At 39.8% G+C, this 18,845-nt stretch overlaps 1 protein-coding gene across 6 annotated transcripts in view; it reads left to right on the plus strand.

The window, feature by feature from the left end:
• Positions 1–18,845, plus strand: part of KIAA1549L (KIAA1549 like) — a 143,331-nt gene that overhangs the window by 100,785 nt on the left and 23,701 nt on the right. For all 6 annotated transcript variants that reach the window (XR_013930966.1, XM_080405834.1, XM_080405833.1 and 3 more), the window contains 3 exons: positions 440–657; positions 6,593–6,722; positions 12,037–12,384. Coding sequence is in view for 5 of the 6 variants with exons in the window: in XM_080405834.1 (XP_080261960.1) it covers positions 440–657; positions 6,593–6,722; positions 12,037–12,384 (696 nt within the window). In the remaining variant the exon portion in view is untranslated. The remainder of the gene's footprint in view (positions 1–439; positions 658–6,592; positions 6,723–12,036; positions 12,385–18,845) is intronic.

Here is an 18,845-nt window from a genome sequence, read left to right on the forward strand (position 1 = left end):
ACATTTCACTGGAATTTTTTCCCCAGCAATCAGTGATGACTAATTTAAGTTTTTTGTGTGGTCAGGGGTGATGTCTCTGTACTTATGAGACCCTAGAAGAGTTTTCATCAGTGAGTTCTCCCCATGGTACCCAAAAGCCAGCATGGCGTTGGGTCATGGCAGTTGGCTAACATCATTGATGTTTTTCTTCTGTGGGTGTATCTGAGTCACTGTTGTAATGGTACATAGTTTTTAGGCTAAAATTATTTAACCATCTGTCAAGCCATAAAAATGCAGCAACTCTGTTCACTTGCAGTTCCTCGCTGCTTACAGATGGCATGGTGTGGTACAAAAATGTGCTCTGTAAAATGACACATACACCGCATCAAACACGCTCTGACAATATCGTTTGGAAGTAGCCAGTCTGGCACCATCCTTTAAATGTCTTTTTGCCTTTTAGGTAAACAAGGCTTTGAAGCAGAAGTCTGATATAGAGCACTACCGCAACAAGCTGCGCTTGAAAGCCAAGAGGAAGGGGTACTATGATTTCCCACAGGCTGATAACAGCAAGGGGCTGACAGAGAGAAAAAGGATGTACGAAAAAAAACAGAAAGAACTTGACCACATTTTGGATCCAGATGCAGATATCTCATCTCCGTTTGCTGAGCCTAAGAACAGGTGAGAATTTTTTATGTGCAGTTCTTCATCTGGGAGGAAAGTTGATGTCCAGGGGTTGTAGGGAATCAAAGGGGCCATTCTTAATGAGCCAACTGCTTGTTGCATGGTCAGCTGGCCCCTCCTACTTTATCAAGAAAATTCATATAACCTGTGATGATTTATGAAAGGTTGTCATCTGGTAAAACTGCAATGTGGTTAAAAAGAAAGTAATGGAAAGACAAAATAGTAAGGAGACTGTTGCAAATAGGGAACAGTTGCAAGACCTTGCGAGTCATTTTCCAAGTACGGTAAATATCAAAAGCATTACTACCACTTTTTCTAATACTGAGGGCGGGCTTAAGCCAGGAAGCTAGCATCTGCATTGGTTCTTTTCCAAAGTTCAGTGGTGGTATTATTTTGTCGTTATTTTTATCTGAATATAACCATTGCAGTAAGCACAAGGTAACCCAAGCAGTACATTGTCCCCGTGGCTCAGTAAGTCCTGCAGGGACAGTATCTGTAAGATTGTGTATGTACCCATTTCTGGTGATCTTCCTGTATCTCTAGCAGTGGAATTCATAATTTGCTCATCTGTGGCATGAAGCTGGCATATTGTGTAACAGTACCAATGTTTGATTAACACTTCAGTGTCTCTTGAGGATGGCACATCAGTAGTATTAATCTCCCTGTTTTAGAAACGAGGGGGGAGTGCACATGCTGATTCTGCCTGAGCCTGCTGTGGGTGGGTGGGTCCCCTGCTCTGTCGCTCTCTGAAAGACAAGTTGACACATTGAAAAGGGGAGATCACACCAGTCTTTACCCCAGGAATGGCACAGTATGCAGGTTCCTCTTCCTTTAGGGGTGGCAGAGGTGTGAAGGATTATAAGAGTGTACGTTTGCCATTGCACCTTGCACCATGAGAGCTCTGGTTCTTACTGTAATCAGGGTCCAGCAAGCAGTTGATCCAGGAGAGGAAAAGCGATACTGGAGTACATAGCCTCTGGAAATGGCCCTCGTGCCTGGAGTTGCAATCTTGTATCCCATCTCCTGAGAAGTTCAGACCAAAGTTTTCCTATGAGCATAAATCACATCTGCAACCAAAGCATTGGTGGTGATGCAGTCTGCACACAGTGCAACTGCAGCAACTACCTGTAGAGGAATGAAGCTGGGTTAATTATCACTGATAATATACAGCTGTGGGTTGGCCGATGTAGATAAGGTGCAGCTGTGGCTGGTTCTGTTAAGAGGTTGGGCAGTCAACAAAGAGAGAGGAGCCAAGGAAGAGAGAGGAGGAAGAAGCAGAGAGTGAGTGAGCATGTGCCCTGGGTGAGGAGAGACTAGGAGAAGGCAGCAGAGGGACTGGCTTGAAGAGTATGATGGTATGTGATGGCAAAAGACCTTGTTGCAGCTGGCTAGTTTGGAGAGTGCTGTGACAATTACCCTTGGGGCACAGGGATGAAAAACACTGTAACGGGGAATACAAAAGCAGTGTTGGCTCAGAATATGGGCAAAAGCGGTGATCAGATGAACTTATTCAGGCCTGGAGTTAAATGATGGAGGGATAGTACCCTTGGTGGGCCATTTCCAAGGGTTGCACAGGTCAATGAAGAAAAAAGATGCCAACTTAATTGTATGTTATGTCCTTGCTGGAGAGTTTGGGGCATCGTTTCCTTGTGCAGCTTTCCAGTGAGGGAGGAATAAACTGCTCTGAGTGCACTGAAAAGGTAAGATACAGAACCCTCAGCACACAGGAGTCCTGCTCTGTCTGCACGGGTTGTCCAGAACATATAGATGGAACAGTAGAAACATTGCTATGACTGTGCTGTACGTATAGTGAAGGACTTTGGGTGTTTATCATATGTCACATGCCACGTAGGAAATGTTTAAAACATTACACATGAAGCTTTAATGATAGCCATCTGCTTTCTGTTAAATATACTGACGTTTGCTTGTTCATGTGCCGATGTGCTGAAAGGTCCTGGAATACATTTTTTTCTGCGTGTTTTCTAATGTGTTGTGTAAACCTGCCATAGTCTATTTGAGATAGTGATCACTGGCATGATATAAACTGCATGAAGGCAGGTATGCTGCTGTGGAGGAATGATGTCGTTGTGTAGCTAAACCGTAAAAGGCTGACTGTCGGATTTACTGGTTAAATATATAGTCTATATCCCTACATAGGAAGGGAGAAGAACCATTTCTGACACACATTTTGTAAAGGCACAAAGCATTTAATGAACTTTGCAGATGTTTGCAAACAAACCAATTCCAAAGTCTTTGCTAAAATTTCCATATGAGGACCAGGAACTGAACTTGGTATGCTGCAACACACTACAGCATTATTGTCTCCATTTTTCTAACTAACAATAAGGTGGCTAAAACATCATACTGCTAGAGGAAAACCTGGAATAATATTGCAAGGTCATGTGGGTTTTGGTTATTGATGAATGAATCAATACAGTTGTATTTCTGTAATGAAATAAAATTGCTTTTAAAGCAATCTAGGTTAGGAAAAAATTGAAAAAATTTGATTTCTGACTTTTTCTGCTTTGAGTCATTGTTTATATCATTCTAGTTACAGAAATTAAAAACTGAAAAATTGCATTTTTTTAAAAAAAATAATATCACTTTAAGTGTAAATCAAAGATTTCAAAATTGCTAGGGAAAAGGCCTATTACACTCTTTCCTGCTTTGTATATATTCCACTAACTTATATCACATTATTACATTTCCAAAATGTATTGGAAAATAAAGATGCAGTTGATTACATTACTCAAGATCACCTTTACATTTTGGATTTGTTTTAAATTGTATTTAAAAGTGATTTACTACACTGCTACTAAATAATTTGATTTTTTCAAGAACAAACAGCTTTGTGCCCTTAGTACCTTTGAGTCTTCTGTACCGTCAAATTAATGTTGTAAAATGTTCCAGTTGTGTTCCTGGAAGGCACTTGCTAACCCATTTGGATGCCAGTTGTTAGTGTTCATACCTCCTTTCTCATTAGTAAAACTTTTTAAGATGAGCTAATTGGCAATCTCAAGGCAATTTTAAAAAGATTACTGATGATACCCACTATTCTGGGAATTTCTTTAATAGTTTGTAATCAGGTCAAGAATCTGCATTTATTGGAGAGCTGTATATTTGAATCCCTTAGAAAATATATCACAACTGCATCAACTCAGTATTTATGGACCTATTGTAAAACACATATGAAATTTTAGAGATCTTTACTGTAGGAACATAAAGATTGTCAGCTCTGATTATACTCTAGCATAACCTAGTTCCCCACGTTTTCTGGTGATACAGACAGTATAGTCTTGGAAGAAACGAGACAAGATACTTTAATTTACTTAATATTATTTTTATAGGGGAAACTTATTTCAAAACCTCTGCTTGTTTTCTGCTTGGGCAGTGCCTTTCGAAATTTCAAACGTGCACACAGAGATTTGTAATTAAAAGTCACACATCAGTTTTTGAAAGTCACCTTAAAATTAAGCATATGCCTGAGTACTTGGTTTAATCAGAAGTGTGAAAGTGATATTTTTTTTGTCCTACCTTTTATCCTGTCTGATCATGTAAATGTCTGCCTTTCTGGATTTCTGCAAACCATTTTCTGCTGCTCTAATCTTGTCAAGGCAAAAAGTTCTGTTAACCAAATCTGTAATATCTGAAGAATTCTTTCTTCTTATCAGTGAATTCATTTGGACTGTGTGGTCTTTTAATTTCATTGATGGCTCTTGAGAAGTTAAACCATGAAATCTTTGTAATTGCTGAATGCAACAGCTGCTTAACAAGGTTTGCTCTTATGTGACTTACAGAAATGGTGCTAGCTTTTCAGTATCTCAAATATTGTAGTAGATCTCTGTAATCAGATCAGGCAACCCCCTATGTTTCAAACTCTGGAGACCTTATTTTTACCCTGCTTCTTAATTCAAACAGAGCTGTCAGCCACAGGCTCACTTAATTTTAATGCAAGCATTTTTTTGGCCTTAAATCAAATCTTAGCACTACATTGCATTTTTCTCTCAAGTTACCTGGCAAGTGTAGGGTAATGTTGGAAAAGTCACCCAAGCCTCCTCCCTTCAATAGCCACCTTCCAAATTTCTGCTTTCAACTCTTTTTCTGATTCCCACAGACTTATCAATCATGGCTGACAGGCTGTTGTGCTCTGACTGATGTTTATTGCCTTTGAAATCGCCCCACCACTGTGCTGAGCCCCCTACCACAGCAGCAATCTTTTGCTAATGTTTGATTGAAGGGCAAAACGTGCTGTAATTTTTGAACATTCCTAATGTAAAAATGTACTTGGATGAGTGTAAGAAGTTTTTACTTTCTCCTGAGTAACTGAACAAAATAATGTTGTGTGTCCACAACATTACTACAACATGATTGCTTGGGTAGTGCTAGATACCGGAGACGACCTTTTGGAAACAAAGAGTAAATGTGTTCCCAGTCAGTCTGTGAGGGTTAGTTGAGAGCTGCTGGCTTCAAGTGCCAGAGGAAGGGACAATATATCCTGGCAGGTATAGATAGCTGTCCATCTGACTGAAGTGCAGGCTCTGAAGAATCAGTTCACTTCAAAATCCATGTTGTTACACTTTGGCTCTATCTTGTACTATTGTCCACTGTGTGTAGCAGCCAGGGCTGGTCCGGTGGGCTCCAGCTCGTGTTGGGGATCTGTCTGATAGCACGATAAAAGTATTCAGGTGTAAATTATACACTGCAAGCTGAGACTGCAAGTGTGAATTCAGACATAATAGTGCAACTTCTCTTACTTCACTATGAGCATCATCAGGTCCCTCGTGCAAAAAAAGCAACGTGCAAACATGTTAGATGGTCTGACCAACTTTTAATATTTGACAGGAGTAATTGCAAAAAGCAGAAAAATAGCGTGGCTAGGCAAGGATAACTTTATGTCAGGCTCTAACAAGAGTGTAATTATTGTGTTAATGAAGCTGGCATGCCATTATTCAATCTGTTATTGATCTACAATGGGAGGAGTGCTTCTCTGGGATAGGCAAGAAAATGACTAATGGCCAGATGTACCACGAGAACAATGTCTCCTAAACTCTTCTGGTTTAGATGTAGGATTCTTAAAAGATGCAGCTCGAAAGTTCCTGTATCATGATTTGGCCACCACTCCTGAAGAGTTTATGTAGCTATGTTCGGTACCTTACAGAGGAATTCTGTTATTTGGTTTTGTATAGCCAATAACAAGGGAAGAAACAGTTGCATTGAAAGGATTACAGGATATTTCGGGTAGTGATTTATGTGCTGTCTTTCTATTACACTTGCTTCCCCTTGCTTCTGAGCACACAGGGACGAAAGCTGCACACCTAGGGATGCCTTTGCCCCAGTGCTGCTCAGAGCTATGCTGGAAGTGGCTTAACCCCAGGGAGTATGGCTCTCCGAGCTGCGGGCAGTTATCAAACAGGGCATTTAAAAACAGCAGCATGCAGGCAGTTCCCTCCCACTCCTGTCTCTCTTCCTGTTCACTTTGCTGGGTGTTTGTTGCGGTGGAATGTTATTCTGCTTCCCTCTTGTCGCTCAGGATCAGCAAGCAAGATCTCTGCTCCCCATTTGAGTGTGTGGAAGGTCCAAATATTTATTTTTTTTTATAATAGCACCTGTTTATTTTTTATGAATTTAAATCATATCGGCTGAGGTTAAAAGGGTTCTGATATCTTCCTGGGACACATTTCATTTGATAAGCTCCCACATATGATCTCCATGTTTTTTACGTAGCTTTATTTTCTTTAACAATAAACAAAATTAATGATCTCTTAATAATGGTACTGATTTCTAGCATCTTCATATACAAAGAAAGAAAAAAAAAAAAGTGGTCCTGTTATGAACCTCATCATTTTAGAATAAAGGTAAGTATTGAAAACTACTGCCTGTGTTTTTTTTCTTTTCTTTTTGTTTTACTCTTTTCTTGTTTCATGTTTTCTAGGCAGCCGCTGAAGAGCTCAGTATACAGAAGCAGGCAGTCTTTGAACAGTCCTAGCCCAGGAGAAACTGAGATGGATCTTCTTGTGACTCGAGAAAGACCAAGACGTGGAATCCGTAACAGTGGATATGATGTAAGTTTATCAGAACTTTCACTTAGCAGTGAAATTTGCTCAGCAAAGTCTTAACTTACTCCTAAACCCAGGTAACTATCAATAAGCTACAAGCCAGAGTACCATTGGGTATTTAACTTTACAGTACTTTATGTGCACTAAGCATCCTGAAAGAAGCTCAGGATACTCAGAGCACAGATCCTTCACTTACTTAGTAGCTGTACATCAATTTACAGTCTGACATGCAAACAAAACCTTTGCCCTGAAACCCATTATTTGCCAAAGTATTGAATTTTGAGTTTAGATAGCTCTAAGTGTGCAGCCACTTACATGATAGTGAGGGTTTTTTCATTGCAATTAAAATCCTCTGTTTGTTCTGTACCCTGGTGCTGCTCTCTTGGTTCAGAAGGTTGAACAACCAACCTCTGGGAATTTCTTTGAAGTCCAGATGTCAGCGCTTTGTGGAAATCCCACAGGAACAGATATTGTCCTCTTACTACCTCAGAACCTGGCAGAGTTTTGCATAGGGAAATGTCAAAACCAGCCAGAAGAGATGCTGGTTTATGGTCCAAGGGACTCACGCAGCCAACACAGGGCAGAGAAATTGTCTTGCGCAGTCTGAACACACACTGGGCACAAGCTGATGTTGCGTGGATCCAGAATGAGGATAAAACCAGCCCTTCCGCTGGGGTAATGCAGACTTTGTCAATCCTTCATCACGTGTAGAAAATGCTGCATCTCAGCCATCCGTGAAGATCAGTCCCTAGCAAAGGTCTAAACTGTTCTGGGAAATGGAGTTCATTTGGTGATTGTTCATCCTCCAATTCATCCTCCAAACTCTGTAGGTGACAAGCATTGCAGGGGGGGGCTTAATTGCCAACTGTCTCAGCTTCCAGGGTGTGTTTTAGCAAGATGAAGGAAAGTACCGAGGTCAGGGGTTGTGTTCAGGGAAGTTTAAACCTTTGGCAGAATTCTTTGGGGCATGTTGTAATGTCATGTTTCTTAAATTATTTCCTGCATTTGGACACTTCCCATCAGGGCGCATGAGTCACGTGGCGCCATGGAAGTGGGATGACTAGTTCACTGCTTTGAGGCATTAGAACCTATAGTTGCAAGAAGAAAGGTATAACCTGTTGAAATAGGTTTTTCATTGTGCAAAAAGGTCTCCCCCCTTTTTTTTTTGAGCTTTCTTAGATAAAACCACTGTCAAGCCAGCCTTCCCTCAGTATCCTGAAGATTGTATCCTTCAAGAAAGCAAGGGATTCTTTTTAAAATGCTAAAAAAATTAGTTTTTCATAGGTGATATTTTCCTGAAATTAATGTAGAAAATACTCTGGGAGCAGGCATGGCCTCCTGCTCTTAGTTCAAAATTAATATGCCATAGTTAGAAGATTTTAAAAATATATTTTAATGTATTGCGTATAGTATATACAATGTAGATTTTAAAGAAATTTTCTTAAAAACCTTGAAAGTAGATTAATGAATTTATGCAGACTCTGAAATGTCCTAAAATAATTACAAACTCTGAGCTCTGTGCACATCACATGCAAGTTTGCTTTCACCTTTCTTTTAGCGAGCTTCTCTGCGGCACAGTCTTTTTTACCACTAAGCTACATAAAATTCCTTTTGCCCAGTGCACTGCGGGTTCACGGTAGCGCACCTCTTCTCATGCTCAATGTGTGTCCTGTCTGAAAGCGGAAAATTGCCAGGGAAAATGGGACAGGATATTGAAATTTAGTTCCCAAGCCTCAGCTTGCAGCGTGGGCTGCTCTTCCTCCCTCCTGTTGGAGGCTGCTCAGGCTCAATCTCCCAGGATACCCATGGGCGGCCACCTAAATCTATATTTATGTATGCAATTCAGATGGATCTCACAAGTGATGCAACTAAACACCTCTGGAAACCTGACTTCTGAAAATGGGTGGAAAAGGGCAGGCTCTGAACAAGGGCTGGTTTGTGTGCCAAATCTTACATCTTTCTAGTAACATCTGGTACCATTTTTTGACATCCACTTTGTCGTTCTAAAGGTTCCAACCTTCTTGACTCCTGCTCACCTCTTCCTCTCAGTATGCTATTCAGCAAGTCCTACCAGTGAAATTCTTATTTTATGAGCAGTTCTGGATAATTAAATTTATGGCTCAAATGGCTCATGTTATCTTCGGGTTTGAGCTGTTACCAGTATGCCCAGGTTATCTCTTGAGTTTTATCTTCCCAACAGTATACGTTTTTTTAATTTTTTTATTTTTGAGAAAAGAGACTAAAATCCCCTGGATTCTTTAAGAAAACTCCTTAAGAACTGCTATACTAATATGCATAACCAAATAATGAGAATTTATGATCTGCATGATTTTAGCTTTGATTTTCAAATATGAGAGGGAAGTAAGAACTCAGAAATCTGCCATTCCACAGTACTAATTTGTTATTTATGTATTTCTGGTTCCCCTTACAAAACAACTTTCTAGTATTTCAATTATGGTTTTCTAAAAATATATTTTTTTCTAAATTCTGAAAAGATTCCCTATGATGATTTTTTTGTTATATTTTTCTGAATCATGGTTCTGTTTCTTAGAGCTAAAACTTAGTCAGGGTAGAAGGTCAACAGCTACCTACCTGTCCATATAGATTAAGTAGCTTTTTGTTTTTTTATTGGAGCATGCATTCTACTGTTTGATGTTCTGAGTATATTATTTGCCTTTACAGCACCTTTTAAAAATGGATTATTATTGAACATTACCTATCTTTCAATTGTAAATAACCCCAACGGGGTTTATTGACGTCACCCTCACCTAGGAAGTAGATTAAGGAGACTTTATTAACAAGTTTGTTATTTCCAACATGTTCACAGACAATTGTGAGTAGACCAAATGGTATAACGAGATTCTAGAACCTTTAGACTGCTAATGAGCTTTATACTAGGGCAGAAAATATGTAGGCTGGTTTTTGTGTAAGAGGAAGAAAATGACCTTGTACATAGCTAAGAGATCAATATTCAAAAGAATTTACTGGTATAATTTTATTGATATAGTTAAATTTTGCGACTCCTCAAAAAGCTTATGGATTAATGTTCACATGAAGAATTTGACACAGTTGCGGCAGCAGAGTTTTGCCAGAAGTGTGCAAAGTCTGTCTCTTGGTACAGGATTTTCTTTTCCTCCTTCATGTAATTCATTCCTTGTATTGTACAGTAACTATGTATGAACAATATGTGGATTTTTATAATGGCATCTGTTTATGATACTTACATTTTTCAATTGATAGGAAAGCAACTGACATACATCAGAAAGTGATAGGATGGATTGAAATAAATTCTAAAGCTTGATGAAAAGTAATGATCACCAGTCTCCTCTAAAATCTTCATGTCAACTTTTATATTGATAAATCAACGCTGACTTAATGCTGACTGTTAACATGCATCCTTTATTCATACGATATATTTTAGACGTTCTGTAGAGGTCTAATGGCTTCTCCAAGGAGCTGTAGTAGGGAACCTGATTTATTTCAGCATTGGGTACTAATAGGTCTCTTGTGGGATTCCATTTGCTGACATTTTTACAGGCATGAGGAAATAGAACCATCTTTATTAATCATCCAGTTGGGACAATATAATTTCAGAGGCTCTTTGGTTGTGCTTATGCGAACTACCATTGCATTTTATAGTCGGGCTTCTAAAACTTATCTGATTTTTATTTACTGTAACAACAGAATCCAAATGCAGGAAGAAAATTCAGGGAAACTATTTAGTTGTATATTTCCTACAGAGTTGTTCAGCTTACGATAACTGTGCAGTTACATTGCTTCTCCCCCAATCTGATGTGTTTGCCACTTAGGAAGCCTGAAGCTGGGTTTGTGGTTTTGAATTTGGATAATATACTGTAAAACTATAACCATATAAATTATGGTTAAACTCTAGTATGCAAATGATTAATTATTGCCTTAATTTTCCTTTTTCAATGCTGTATTTTCATTAAGTAGCAAGATAATAGCTATACTTGTAACAGCTAAGAGAAAACAAATTAAGATCTTTTATTTAAATTTATTGCCAGTCTTTAGGCTAACCACGTAACTCTTCTCTGAATGGCTGATAACTGAAAAAGAAAGTCAGTTTGATATTTTCCTCTGCAAATGAAGAAATACATACTATGATTGTCCTATAGTACCTATGGCCATATGTAGTTTGCAAAAGGTTGGCGGCCCAGCTGCTTATTTAGTCAGGTGTAGAAAAGCACTATTACATGGAAAAAAAAGTATGCCACAGTAGGAGCTACAGAGGACTCAAATTACCAGGATAGTGCTGGAATTATAAATAAGAACGTCTTGTTGTATTCTTTTATTTGTGGCTATTTAAAATGCTAACACAATTCTAACCACATGCTATATATAGGAGGAGGTACATATCCTATTTTTCATTCCACTTATCCTAGCATCTTAAATACATTATACTGATATTTAAAGAATTATAAGGAAATGGTTGCTTTTTCAGGTTGCCTGTTTAAAATGTATTTTTTAAAACTATAGGCTGTAAAACTAATCTTACAGAAAATGGATTGTTAGGCATTTCACTGTCAAGTTCTTACAATATGATGATTTTTTTTCTGTCTTGGAGTTACAAGCAAAAAAAAACAGGGGGGGGTGATTTCTGTTTGTACTTCTCTGCAGAAGGAATTACCCTAGAAGTAACTCTTCAAGTTAAGCTGCCCAAGTACCATCTGCTCAGTAGAGTATGTGCTTCATTCACTGTTTACACATTAGTTTGGGATAAATTGCTGTGTAACTAGTGTGCAGTGGCTAGGTAAGGCAACTGAGCTGGTTTAGGATAATTTCTGCAAGGGACACATCGTAATTTCTGGTGGCCTTGTTAGTGGTCCTCACTGGGTTAGAAAGTTCAGAAAAACTCTTGAAGTTTAATTCTTCTGAAATCTTAATGTGTGAGAAGGGACAAAACTATTTCAGTCTCTGTAGCTGTAACAAGTGGTCCCTTGTAAGGGGTCCCTCGTAGTGATGGTACTATTTAGGAAGCCACACTCCTCCTGGCACAGTTGTACTCCCATTGATACCAAGAAAATAATTTAAACATTAATTCTAATTGTTTTGACGTGAATCACTGACGATTTAATTGAGTGTCCCTGCTAGTTTTCGCAGCAAACAATGTAGCATATAAAAGGCTATTGTACTCGCCTGCATCATATCACTCCTTTGCAATATTTGTCATGTGTCTATATTGTCACAATTCCTGACTTTGTGTATGTTACATCTGTGTTTGAGAATGTTTTGTATGAAGCAGCACAAATACTGTCTTGTAAAGCTTTTTATGTATACGTGCTTTTATTCCATCCAACAGACTGAGCCTGAAATTATAGAAGAAACAAATGTTGACCGTGTCAACGAGCCTCGGAGTTACACCAGGTCCCGTCAGGCTAAAGGCCACTCGGAGACCTCAACTTTAAGTTCTCAGCCCTCCATTGATGAGGTTCGCCAGCAGATGCATATGCTCTTGGAAGAGGCTTTCAGCCTGGCCTCTGCGGGCCACGGAGGACAGAGCAGGCAGGAGGCGTACAGCTCAGCACCGCACTTGCCCTACTCAGAGGTTGTGACCAGTGCTCCTGGTACCATGACCCGACCTAGAGGGGGGGTACAGTGGGTACCCACTTACAGACCAGAAATGTATCAGTACAGTTTACCAAGACCAGTAAGTGAAACTTCTCTTTAGTACACTGTAACGTCATAAAGATATTTCTACTCTGAGACACTTTTTTTTTTTTTAAAAGGAGTAGCCCTGTTTCTGTGCTTAAAACCAGATGTGAAGCCATGCCTACAGTAAATATGTATGTGTAGCGGGCTGGATGTATGTATGCTTACCCATACTCATCTCTTGCAGGAAGACTCAGTACCTACTTTAGCAGCAAGGTTGTCTTGTCTAAATTGTGCTTGAAAGAATAGGCTGCACTGAGCTCCAGGCTGTTCAACAGGTCAAGAACCTGTTTGTCTGCCTCCTCCTATTCACGAGTGCATACTGGGAAGCAATCTGGTTTTGTAGAACAGCTATGGAGGCAGCTGGGTATGAAGCACTCAACAGTTCTGCATGAGGCCCGTCATTGAAGAGCATCATCGCAAGAGTGAACCAAGTGTAAAAATCAATGACCTGAAACGTGGGCTGTTACTGTCAGCCTTGCAGTCACAGCTATAGACCTGGGGCTCCAGAGGGCTTGATTCCACGGGTTTCTTGGTTGACCTTATGTAAGTCACTCTGTCCTCTACTTTCTAGCTTCCGATTGCGGCTTACATGTCTTTACCTCAGAGAAATAATAAATGAATTAAGAACTTAAATCCGTGGGTGGAAATTGTTAATGGAATTCTATAGGTTTGTAGCTAGCAGTCACGGGAGCACTGCATGCACCCTCAGCATGTGAAACTACCCCTGAATTTCCACATATTGTATTGTGAAACTCGACAACGTATTTTCCTTCTTATATGTCAGATACAAATCTAAACCGGGGAAGATTGCTTTCAGGTGAGAAATAGCCCATCGATATCAGTGTAAAAAGTTGTTCTTTTTAAGGCTTTTGGTTGGAAACAAACATTTCTTTGAAAGAATGCATTTCAAATTGAGTCCCTTACTCTGCTTGGAATAAAAGGGTAATGCAGAAAAATGTCCTCAGTTCAAAATAGCTATCACTATGACTTCCTTCCGTGATAATAAAAAATACATTAAGGGGTGCTGCTTCTGAACTATTCTGAGCGTATCTGAAAGCCAGTGCCACTGCCTGCAAAGGTTCAGGCTGGTGCTATTTAAACCGTGCTAAAGGTTATTTCTGGCACTTTGAAATTGGTCCAATGAACTTCATAGACCATATAATTGTATTTTATGGTTAGAATTTGATTACAAGCTTAAAAGACAGCTAATGGGTAGTCAAATTGCTTTGACACCTCAGAGAGTCTTTCTAAAATGAAATTAAAAATGTCATATGGCAACAGTTTTTTTAAAAAATGTAATAGCCAAACATTTTTGGTGAGTGCTTCACTGTTTTCTTTCTAAGACTTATTACTCTTCTAAATCATCTGTGTGTTTAAGACCTGAAGCACTTGCTTATCTTTCTGGCATTTTGAAGGTAGTGTTAAAAAATTCCCTGGAGGTAGTTGATTGGCACAGGTTAGGATAGACACAGGCTGCCAGGCTTTGGATAAGGGCTGTTAATTCATAGTTTTCTGTGTATCAGTTTCACAAATATAAGCTGTACTTTAACCACACAATTTACTGGTTTGTTCTCAAATGGGGATGGAGGACTGGAATTGAAAATATGCAGCTGAGACGTGTGATCTGTGGGTAGGGAAAATGTGGAATTACTGCTCTCAGCACCTTAGCAGCTGTTTGCTTGCCCACGATGCCTTTGCTTGGCAGCTCTGGGGGAGATGCTGTGATGGGGAGTGCTCGGGAGTGGGCTGGCGGACATGTAGAGAAGGTGTCCTGGCTCACTGAGCTTGAGGGGTGGGTGAGCAGTCTCCGGCAGCTTTGGGGATGAGAGGTACCTGAGCACTGGGATGTTTGTTCTATGGGGCAGGATGCTACCTCTGCAAACCAAAAATTATTCATTTTTGCCCTTTCTTAAAATTCACTTCTTAGGGGCAATTAAAAGTAAACATTAATAATGCTATTATAATTTGTAATCTGGATTCAAGAGCATTTTGCCTGCTCAGATGCAGATATTATTTAAAGACCCAATGGTAAAGCCACAAGGCAAGTATAAAGGTCTTCGGTTCATCACTCTCTTCTGAGATCTGGCTCTTCGCAGTCCAGTTACATGAGAATAAACTTTTTACAACAACCCACAAACTTTCCAGTAACTTGAGTCCATATTTAGGTTTTATGAAACCTATTGCAAAGGCATTTGATAGGCAGTAGAAGTGCTGCATAAGCACTGTACAGGCATGCTCTACCTTTATAAAGCACAAATGGTAAACTGACTGAGGCAAAACGGCAAAAAATATGCATGCATATATCCATCTCAGGGTTCGTCTCTGTTGCGAAGTATTTGTGCCATATCCTTTCAGGGGTATCAGAACCACTCTTCAGGTCTATGTTACTTCAGGTCTCCTCCAAGTTGTGGACCTTTGATTTTTTTTGCCGTCAACTTCTTGGCTAGTCCCACTGTCAAACAGTTGTTTATCTCTTCAGAGCATGCATGCATCTTCTTTTTCCTATTCCTTTTTCTTTTCCCTTCTGAGGCCTTCTGTGTTGTTTTGTTGTTTGTTTGGGGTTTTTTTGTTTTTTTTTGGTTTTTTTTACAAGCTGACATTAATACCTAAATTATCTGTAGCTCTTGCGAGGGAATGCCTGTTTGCCAAACTGCCTGGGGGTGAGCTGTGATAACAGAATTCCTTCATATGGGGCTCGTGCCTTCTGCTGGCAGAGAAAAGCTAGTAAAATGCAAGCTCTTAGTGTTGTTCTGGAGCCTCCAGAAATGGAATGAGCAACACTTGGCTGGGTCCTCGTCATCCAGCTGGTATGCTGCGACCGAAGGATGGAGTTATAGCTCGTGTGTATAACGCAAGCCTGACTGCTGGAGTTGTGCTGTGGCAGGTCATGTTAGTGTTTTGGAAATTCACACAGCTGAGTTGAGCAGAGGGCTATGGCCAGGGGAAAAAAACCCTCTTTGTTACAAGGCTGGATCAGTTCCCATCTCTCCTTAGTGCTCTGGAAAAAGGAGTTAGAGTGACAGAGCTCTGTGTCCCAAGGTGAGACCCAGCACCGTCCAGCAGGCACTGATGGACATGCTTGCAGGCTGAGTCACTGGTAACATATCCTCAGCTTCTCTTCACTTCCTTTCATTTAACAGAGGTAAAGCGAGAGTATTTTACTAAAGTTCAGCCACTTCCAGTAACAGTTACTAAACTACAGTACAAAACAGGTCAGCTAGCAAAGCAAACCCAAATCTAGCTGAAATGGATATGTGCATTATTCCTGGTTTGCCATTTAATAATCAGTTAAATGATTCAATGAGTATGCAGAGACACAACCCTTTAAATTCCTATGGTGAGACATAAGGAGATGGATATTTCTGTAATCAGAAAGCAACATTGAAGAATTTCACCCAAGACAAATTTGTAAGTTAGAAGTGATAAAAATATTTTAATACTGCAACCGGGAAATGTAGCCTTAAAGTGAAATGTAAAGTTTTTCCTTTAGACTTTAGTCTAAGCGTGTGCTGATTTAACTTTTCTTTCCTGCATCCCAACAGGCGGTACCTTAGACTTTTGTGGGTTGTAGAAGACACTGGTGCAGGTGTCTGCTGGTGGCTGGACCTTACCTTCCAGAGGGTTGGGTTGTATGTCTCCTGGGCCCAAAGGCTGATGTTTCTCTGCTACACTGCACCTATTGCTTTTTCAAATTCTTCACTGGTTTGCTTTTGAAATGGTCAGTGTTTGAGTCATAACAGGTACCTTCACTGGCATTTCTTCCTGAAAGAGTGGCATGGGGTCTGCCGTCTGGGACCTGTGCAGTCTGTCCTGAATCTCAAGTTTGATTACTTCTGCCAATGACTGTTACACCCTTTGTATTATACGAGTCCTCACATTTTAACAAAATAGAGTTTGGAATACATGCAGAATGTTTCTCTTTTTTAGGTTGTTTTGGGTTTTGGTCGAGTTTTTTTGGTGAACAACAAAAGTGCTGCGACTTTTTTTTTTTTAAAGGATAAACTCATTCTGAAGAATAAAATTAGGCAAATTTGCTGTGAAATCAGCTGGTTTGGGTTTTTTCTGATTGGATTTAAAACAGTGTGAATTGCACTGAAGTGACTTTGTTTCTACAATCATGCCGGTTGGCCTAGAACCTAACGGCTCATCTGCATCTGTAACAGGCCTCTATAGTAAAACCTCGGTTTAATTTAGCCTCTGAACATTTTTTTCCCATTTGTGTTGCATGCATGAAAACACTAATGCTCCAACCCATTGGAGAAATTCTAGACATTTTATTGGAATTCCCCTTTGTAACTGTTTTGGTGTCTCTGGAAGCTCAGCACAAAGAGGACTGGCTGTTCCTCACCATGGTGTAACATATCTTTTAACAGGATTTTTCACCTTAAGAGGATTCCCTCTGCCCAGCCATTAGCAATATATTGCCACTCACTGAAAATTGTTCCTCTTCTATATAAGCAGCAAAATAAGTGCTTTGATTTTCTATTTTACGTTTTTCCTTAAAATTTTCAGCATAAGTCACAGCATGTTTGTGAGCTGTTCTTTGTGATCCCTTAAAATGCCTCCTTTGATGTCCACGTTCCATAGCATATCCACTAACGCACAAGAGAAACCCCAATGTACCTCTGTGTCTCCGTCTGACCTGTCAAACAGTATCTGGAGTCACCAACCACGCTGAAACATCGGCTCATGTGCTGTTCCTTTAAAATGGGGGGGAAGAATTTCATACTGGGTACAAACACATGCTGATAGCAAGATGTGGGGTGAAAGGCTTGTGGAGCCAGAAGGAAGCATTCAGGTCAGCTTGCGAGAGCACTGCCAGCTTTTCAGATGCAGAAGAGGCATTGCAGACCATTTCAAGTCCACTGCTATTAGGAGAAATCTATATGAGGCTTTCTTTGATGCAAATAGCATTTGTTTTTTCTATACAGTTCTTTCATTAAAAATCGGTATTTCCAACCCCTGGCTAGGAAACGTGATATTGCTTTTTAAGATTTTTTTTCCCAACTAAATATAGAAATACTTTTTAAATACCATTGTAGCATGGTGAAAGTAAATATTAGGAGACTTTGTAGGTGGCATGAAAGGAAAAATTATTTTCATAGACGTGCCTTTGAGGGACTCTGCCCTGCTTTAAAAGGGAAGGGGGTGGCAGTGAGGGATGGGGGAAAGACGCTTGGTCTGGAATTGCTTTTCCCTTAGAGTCACTGACATCAAAAGGCAGTATTTGATAAGTTGCCCTTCCTCTGTGTTAACCTGGTTTTGCATCTGTTTGAGAAAGAAGGTATTGGAACACTGTCTAAATGTGTAATTTTTAAATATGATTACGAAAGATGGTGGTTTTTGATATTTAGTGTGGGATTTACATTGCCAAATTCAAACCTAAATGTAGGTGTTAAGCCAGAGCTAATCATGTAAATCCTGTAGGCCCTTTCTGCAGGCAGATCAAGCGTGACTCATCCCCTGGTAATGCATTTTTAGCTTTCTCTGCTGTTTGTGGAGGGAGCTTCTCTGGCTAAATCAGGGAACTCTTGTTTAGAGGCCAAAGTACCATGATTGGACTCTAGTTTTTGTCAAAATGCCTACGTCTTGATACTGGACAGCCCTCCATGATTTGTTATTCGCTATTGCTTTGATCTCATCTTTAATCCTGTGCATTGCTCTGAAGCTTTGTCAATAGAAGTCTAATTAAAAAAAAAAAAGCAAACCCACAATGTGGTGAAGAAAAGTGTCAATGAAGTACTAGAGAAATATCATCCCTCTGTATTTAAGTATATTTAGCAAAATTTATGACCCCTAATCTGTAGTAGTACAAAGAATTTACAAGAGAAATTTTGTCCTACATGTCATTTCTCGGACACCGTGGGTTTCATGCACACAATTACTCACCCTTCACATGTATTAGTGATGAAATCCAGAATTAATATGAGCAAGATACTTAATTTAGATGTGACTTAGTGGGTTGGTCCTGTGTTCCTCTGAATTACTCTGCTTTTTCAGAACTGTTTGGGACCTTTGTTGTTGCTTTAGAAAGGTACAGAGCTTGGGGTTTTTGTGAAGAATGTTCTTGTCACCTCTTCAAGGCTGAAAGGAAGAGGTTGAAATACGCATTGCTCACATCACAGGCAGCTTCACTAGGTGCTGCTCTGAGGATGTTTTCTGAATCTTTACCTTGTTTCTGGAGGAAGTGAAAATACTGAGATCTTTTTCCTGTGGGTCCAAAGCAGCTGTTCACATAATCATAATAGGTCTGCTTTGCCAGCAAGGTTACAAATGGCACAGACGGTGTTTAATACGTTTTATTTTAATTAGACTTCATCTTTGCTCTGAACTAATTTGTTCAGGTTTTTGTCCACACCCTAAAACCCCCCAAGCACTGTAAATTCTCAAATAAAATGCAGTTACTGTTGAGGCTGCAAAAAGTTACTTTGTGTGGGCTGGTGTGTGAAGCAGGTA

The sequence above is a fragment of the Falco punctatus genome (assembly GCF_963210335.1).
Source record: "Falco punctatus genome assembly, chromosome: 10".
Classification (NCBI taxonomy): domain Eukaryota; kingdom Metazoa; phylum Chordata; class Aves; order Falconiformes; family Falconidae; genus Falco; species Falco punctatus.